We start from the raw sequence: 7373 nt of genomic DNA, 5'->3' as shown, positions 1-7373 counted from the left end.
ATATAAAGCATCCAAAAGAAGCATGTCATTGGACAATTAACCAGAACTAGATTTATGTAGAAAGACAGTTTCAGACGTCTTCAGGTGAATCCTGTGCAATTGTCAAGAATGTCACAGTGTCAGAGAAAAGAAGAAAGAAGGTTTAATTTCAGTTCTAGTGTTTAACCTTTTACACTCCTCTTCTCTAATACATGCGTCTTACAAAACAACCTACATATAGTTTTCCCAAAAAGCCACTGAGAGGGCACTGGATCATCTTTAATAACTGTACCGGTATGCATGGACATACACTGGTGGACTGAAATCAGGGGGGGTAACATACTGCTCCAACACACCGGACACATGGCAGCATGAGGAAGAGTCGGTCAGTCATGTGACCTTTAAAGATGGCCGTGTGCTCCAGTGCTTTTTGGAAAGTGTGCCTTTTGTCAGGGATGGAGAAGAGCATAGATGTACTACAACATACAGTCATACATATCATCTGGAATTTACACATCCATATCAATAATAATACACGGATCAAGAACCAGGGCCTGAATTATACGGTAGGCTATAGCAATAATAATAATAATAATAACAATTATTGATAATGTCTAAAAACTACACTCATGTTTTCACCTTTTCTTTCTCTCAAAAAAACAAACATATATTTATATTTATATACTGGAAGTCTTTTTTCTTTCCGGTTTTCGGACTAAATAGGTAACTTAAATATTTACAATGATTATTTTACAACCATCGGCCCAGCCCACTGAAGACAAAATGCTCCTTTGAGTTTTGTCGAGAATAAAAAGCGCGCGGAGGAAGGAGGGATAGGGGAAGGATGGTCCCAGTGGAAGGAGAGGTGGGGGGGGGAGCAGAGTGTGGATGATAGGGGGGGGGGGGGGGGGGGGTTTCCTGCAGTACTCCACAGGGCTCCAGGTCACAGGTCGCCCCCCCACCCCCAGGGGCAACGGGCTTGCAAGCCAATTTCACATAGCAAGCTAACGCTGGAAGTGCAACTTCAGTGTCTGACACGTGATGCCATGGAGCCCAAAAAGACCCCCCCCCCCCCGTGGACTAACATGGACAAAGAGACGTTTGGAAATCAGTGGAGACATCTTTTTGAGCGACAATCCCTGCGAAATGACTCGTTTCACCATGCCAGTTTGATCCCTTCGGCCCTGATTACAGTTGGAAAAGTGGCACAATTAAACCATTTAATCGGCATTCTAGTAAGCGCTAACCCGGAAGATGCCGGCTCGGCCAGCAGAGGTCTGCGGTCTGTTCTCTGGGCCCCACAGTGAAGACCATCCAGGTCATTTTAGACCCACAAGGGGACATTTTTTTGGCTTCATGCTCTACTGAGCAACTCTCATAGGAATGAACGGGGCCCCGCCTCGAACGCTGTATCCAGTTTTTTATTTATTTGATAGATCCATGGTGTTTCCAGGACATGTCAGTTTGGGTCCCGGTTTGGTGTGCCCCACCCCCTGGCCCCACCCTCCCTACATCACCAGCAGCTGCCCCAGCACCATCCTGAAGTGCTGCGTACAGCCCGCCAGCTCCCTAACCCTCTCAGTCATGTCGCGCGCCGCGCCGGGGGAGGGGTATTGCAGCGCCGCCGTCTTGGTGCTGATCACGATGTCTTTGAGTTTCTCGCAGAGCGCGTTGCTGCTCTGCGCCACGTGGCCCCGTACCTCCGGCGACTTGGCCTGCCGCGACAGCGTGTCGCCGATGAACACCAGCTTGTGGGCGCTGAGGATGACGAACTTGCTGTGCGCCACGAAGATCTTGGGCGGCTGGTTGGAGCTGACGGCGGTGAAGAAGGCGTCGATGGCGTTGGTCACCGTGGTGACGTTCTGTTCACACTGCTCCTGGTAGAAGAGGAGCAGCTGGCGGTCACCGTGGCACAGCTTGGAGGAGGCGGGGCCTCCGGAGCCGTTGGGGGTCTGCTGGTTGGCCACGGGGACCCAGCCCGTCATGTCGTTGTTGATTGGCCGGTTGACTTCCTGCTCCAGCCGCTCAAACTGTTTAATCTGGAAGGAGAGGAAGAGGAAGGAGAGAATATCTCTCAGTTCTTTTGTTTGTAAACAACAAGGATTCTTTCTTTTTTAAAGATTATTTTACCTTATGTTTTTTATTTTTTGGGCTTTTCTGCCTTTTTTTAAAAGGACAGCTAGGTGAGAGAGAGGGGGAAGGAAGCTTTTTGAAAATGGGGGGACAACAGGAGGGTCAATAAATGATGATGCTTCTAAGATGTTTTTATTGTGTATGAAACCCCAAATAGTCTGTCATTGTGATAGTTATGGATGAAATTATGTGAAAAAATGATTCCCCTTGTTGCTGGGGACCCCCCCCCACCCACACACACTTTGGGAACCACTGTTATAGACTACACAGTAACATGAATGAATTGCAGAGTGTTGTGTAGACCTGCTCTGTGTGCAAAGTGTCATTAGACATTACTTCTTTTATGATGTATATATAAATATAGAAAATCTTGACATGACAGACAGGTACCTGTTGATGTTCCAGTTGTGTCTTGTGTCTGTTGATGTTGCCCTTCTCCAGCAGCTGTTTTTGGTTCTTCTCAAACTCTTCTTTTCCCTGAAGGATCAACACACAGACACGGTTGTTACACCACTTGTGTACACACATGCACGCGCACACACGCACGCGCAGACACACACGCACACGCACACGTCTACTTAAAACAGCTTGATCACAAGTAGCACTCAGCCTCTGTCTCCCTCTAATGGTGACAAACTGATGACACATGTCTGTACACAGTTGCACACACACACACACACACACACACACACACACACACACACACACACACACACACACACACACACACACACACAAACACACCACAGCTTGAGAACTACCTGATCCTGCTTTGCCTTTGAGAAAATGAAATCTCAGATGGGCCGATCTGGAATCTTGCTCCTTATGAGGTCATAAGGAGCAAGGTTACCTCCCCTTTCTCGGCTTTGCCCCCCCAGAGAATTTGCCCCCCCCATGAAAGAGAGACATCCTGTCGTTCAAACGGGCAAAGGGGCAGTTGGTCAAGGCCACACTCCCACCCTCCACCTCGCCCCCGTTCTTAGAACTGAGTCACACAGCCGAGCTAAAGTGAGTTTAAACAAGTGTCCTGACTAAAACTGTAGGATTAGTAAATCATTAGTAAATAAATAAAAGTGTGTGTGTGTGTTTCTGTGTGTGTACCTGCAGATGTACGTAGTCATAGTCCTCCATCCAGCCTTCCTCTGTGCTCCCGTACGGCCTGTCTACACCTTCCTCTTCCTCTGCAGCGGTAAACTTTGGCGGAGAGGGGAGGGGCCGTGACTGAATGTGCACCCGCTCCCCCCCCTGATAACTCCCACTTCCTGATCCTGTCATGTGACCGCTGACATCCCCCGGGATCGGTGGAAGGGGCTGCTGCTGCTGCTGCCGGGTCCGTTTGAAGAGCAGCGACGCGTTGCCGTGGAGGAAGGAGGCGAGCTGCTTGGCGTCGTCGGGGATGCCGCGCGCCGTCATGATCAGCCGGTCTAAGTCGTCCCCTCCTGCCGGCGGCGCCGTGAGTGCGGCGTGCGACCAGGAAATGGCGTCTAAACCCTGACTGTTTACAATGAAACTCTGGAAGACCTCCTCCATCTTGCCCACCTGGCGGCCTAGCTTGGCGTGCAGAGAGCGGTCCGTGGCCTGGGCGGAGTTGGCCACAGCGCCACGCGCAAATTCCAGGAAGTCCCGGACGGTGGAGCGCACCCGGTCAGCCGCTTGATGAATGGCCGGGAGGTTCCCTTCCAGGTGAGGAGGGCTTCTCCAGTTCCCTGTGATGAAGGACATCATGAGGGACACGCTGGACTCAACGGCTTGCTGGAGGCGAGATAGACGCTCCATGGCCTGTTCCAAGTCCAGGACCAGGGGTTTCCCCGGGGCAGGAAGGGTGGAGGCGGAGGAGGTGGAGGTGTCACGGACAGGGACCATGTCCAAGGAGGAAGCCGAGTGGTTGCTCCGGGTGCTTCCTGTGCTCGAGGCAGACAGCCGCTTGAAGGACAAGGTGAGGTCCTCGCTTGTGGACTGGGCATCCCGCACAACCTGAAAGACAAGGATCAGGACTGAAATGACGTGGAGACTCTCTGGATCAACGCAGGATGCAATTGGGAGATAAGGCTCACCCTGCACTGGCAGCTGCTGCCGCGGTCCTGCTTGATGCCCTGCTACGCCCTGCACTGCCACAACTATTAGTTCTAGTCATAGTTCTTTTATCTTTATTGTTAGTATAAGTTACAATACGGCGAATCATGCCAACTGCTATAATCATTATGAATCAAATTTTTGTATATCTGTCTCAGTGTCTCTGTATATCTGTCTCAGTGTCTCTGTATATCTGTCTCAGTGTCTCTGTATATCTGTATCACTGTCTCTGTATATCTGTATCTGTGTCTCTGTATATCTGTATATCTGTATATCTGTCTCAGTGTCTCTGTATATCTGTATCACTGTCTCTGTATATCTGTATTAGTGTCTCTGTATATCTGTATCTGTGTCTCTGTGTATCTGTATCTGTGTCTCTGTATATCTGTATCTGTGTCTCTGTATATCTGTACTAGTGTCTCTGTAGATCTGTACTAGTGTCTCTGTATATCTGTATCAGTGTCTCTGTATATCTGTATCAGTGTCTCTGTATATCTGTATCAGTGTCTCTGTATATCTGTATCAGTGTCTCTGTATATCTGTATCTGTGTCTCTGTATATCTGTATCTGTGTCTCTGTATATCTGTATCTGTGTCTCTGTATATCTGTACTAGTGTCTCTGTATATCTGTATCTGTGTCTCTGTATATCTGTATCTGTGTCTCTGTGTATCGGTATCTGTGTCTCTGTAGATCTGTATCTGTGTCTCTGTAGATCTGTACTAGTGTCTCTGTATATCTGTATCTGTGTCTCTGTGTATCTGTATCTGTGTCTCTGTATATCTGTATCTGTGTCTCTGTATCTGTGTCTCTGTAGATCTGTATCTGTGTCTCTGTATATCTGTATCTGTGTCTCTGTATATCTGTATCTGTGTCTCTGTATATCTGTATCTGTGTCTCTGTATATCTGTACTAGTGTCTCTGTATATCTGTATCTGTGTCTCTGTGTATCTGTGTCTCTTTAGATCTGTACTAGTGTCTCTGTGTATCTGTATCTGTGTCTCTGTAGATCTGTACTAGTGTCTCTGTATAGAAGAGGGCAGCGATGGAGTTTTTCACACTTTTTTCCGACCCAGCTTTGTCGGACAGAGACAGAGACAAACAGAAGCCTACAAATCCGGTGCTGACCTGGCGTTCTTGCTGTTGTATCTTTGTCTTTTTAAAAACTTTGAAAAATCAATCAATAATTTGGTGGCCCTCATGCAGTAACTGTGAGTTGACCCGGTTGTCATCTCTGGTTGAGTCAGAAAGAATGTGGGACTGTCTCTTTAAGTGTCCTACCTGTGGTGGGACATCGTAGATGTAGTGGTCCCCCCTGTCTCCCCCTTTCTCCTCTCGCTCCCGGGGGAAGTCGTAGACGTCGTGGGCGGGGGGGTGCCCCCCGGTCCGCAGGCTGGCTGGGATGTCGTAGATCTCCTGGGGGGCCTGGCTGACTCCGCCCATGTTGCCACGGTAATGCTTGTCAGTCAGGATGGGGGGCGGCACGTCATACACGTCCTCGGGAATGGGCGGCTCGTCGTCGTCGTCGTCGAGGTTGTTGTGCGGGTACTGGCCCGCCGGGACGGGGGCCGGCTTGAGTTTGGCAAAGTGGGGCGGTACGTCGTAGGTCTCCTCTCTGATTGGCTGGGCATCAGGGACGTCTTTACTGACAGACGGCGGGAAGTCGTAGACCTGAACAGAGAGAGGGAGAGAAATGTTCAAATATTATATGAAATATTAAAGTAACGCAACTAAACTTTATGTATGTGACACCTTATATGAGAACATGCAGAACACAACTATATATATATATATATATATATATATATATATATAAATATATATATAGGGACATAAGGGACATTTAAAAGGAGACGCCAGAGAAAATGACTGAATGGAGGCACAAGATATTTAAAGCTTCAGAAATTAGCACCCTTGACCAATGATTTATATGATATTGGCAGTAAGGATATAGCAGGATGTACACACATAAATATGTTGTGTTTGCATGTGTGTGTGTGTGTGTGTGTACATGTGGAACATTAAAACCCCGTCAGCTCACCGTCTGCTGTGCGTTCTTGTCCGTGCTCGCTGGCGTGTCATATATATCCCGACCACTAGGGGGCCCCTTCACCACCATTGGAGGAGTGTCATACACCTGAACACAGACACAAGAAACCCATCAATCACATGTAACACACATCAGTACGGGTTACACACATCACACACGTCAACATGTTACAGACACCAATCACACGTTACACACATCAACATGTTACACACACCAATCACACGTTACACACAAATCACACGTTATACACATCAACATGTTACACACACACCAATCACACATTACACACAACATATTCCACACACCAATCACATGTTACACACATCGGTACAGGTTACATACATCAACATGTAAACACACATCAATTACATGTTACACACATCATACACACATCAACATGTTACATACACCATCATGTGTTAAACACATCTACATGTTACACACACCAACCACACGTTGCACACATCAACAGGTTACACACACCAATCACACATTCACACGTCAACCTACATGTTTGTTGCTATTCTAGTGATATAAAATGACGAAAAGACAAAAGATTGCAGCATACATGCGGCCGGCTTGTACCTGGTCACACTTTAAATACCATCATTAATAAATCCTAAATTAATAGTTAATTCAACTTTAGTTAATAGTATACTGAATTTGATTCTTTTTACGCACTGACCGAATGGCCTCTTGCTTTGTCATTCAATACTCAAATTCATAACCTCAGGAGTGGATGAATCAAAATTTGCATGTTAGAGGTACAAGAGAAGAAAAGATTGATGCAGGAAAGAGAAAGATTAAATAAAGGAGAGGAAAAAGCAAGAAAACATGTGCAAAAGATGACAGAGGGAGGAGGGTAAAGTCAGGGAAAGAAAAGGGAAACAGGAGGGAATAGACAAATAAAAGGCAATAAAGAGAAGGGAAGAGGAGCGGAAAAAAAGAAGAAACTGTATGTAAAGAAGGCAGAGGAGGGAACAAAAAATGGGGAAAGGTGGATAAAAGGCAGAAAGGAGAAGAGGAAAAAGGAGGTGAAGAAGAAGAAGCAAAGAGAATGTAAACCAGAGTGGATTTGTTCCCATATATGAGACAGTAGGCTTATTGAGGAAATGTCCGTCTTTTAACACCCCCCCCCCC

General features: G+C 47.1%; 1 protein-coding gene across 4 annotated transcripts in view; it reads right to left on the bottom strand.

Annotated features, from left to right (window-relative positions):
• Nucleotides 1-119: 119 nt before the first annotated feature.
• bcar1 (BCAR1 scaffold protein, Cas family member) overlaps nt 120-7373 on the bottom strand; it is a 65813-nt gene continuing 58559 nt past the window's right edge. For 3 of the 4 annotated variants that reach the window (XM_034878558.1, XM_034878562.1, XM_034878560.1), the window contains 5 exons: nt 6225-6320; nt 5465-5854; nt 3214-4086; nt 2497-2589; nt 120-2018 (listed from right to left, as the gene is read on the bottom strand). In XM_034878558.1, coding sequence (XP_034734449.1) covers nt 1488-2018; nt 2497-2589; nt 3214-4086; nt 5465-5854; nt 6225-6320 — 1983 coding nt within the window. In that variant the 3' untranslated portion in view covers nt 120-1487. The remainder of the gene's footprint in view (nt 2019-2496; nt 2590-3213; nt 4087-5464; nt 5855-6224; nt 6321-7373) is intronic. The other variant, XM_034878559.1, reaches the window with a different exon arrangement.

The sequence above is a fragment of the Etheostoma cragini genome, chromosome 8 (assembly GCF_013103735.1).
Source record: "Etheostoma cragini isolate CJK2018 chromosome 8, CSU_Ecrag_1.0, whole genome shotgun sequence".
In the NCBI taxonomy this organism is placed as follows: Eukaryota; Metazoa; Chordata; class Actinopteri; order Perciformes; family Percidae; genus Etheostoma; species Etheostoma cragini.
Note: the sequence above shows the minus strand (reverse complement) of the source record. Positions and strands in the feature narration are given on the sequence as shown.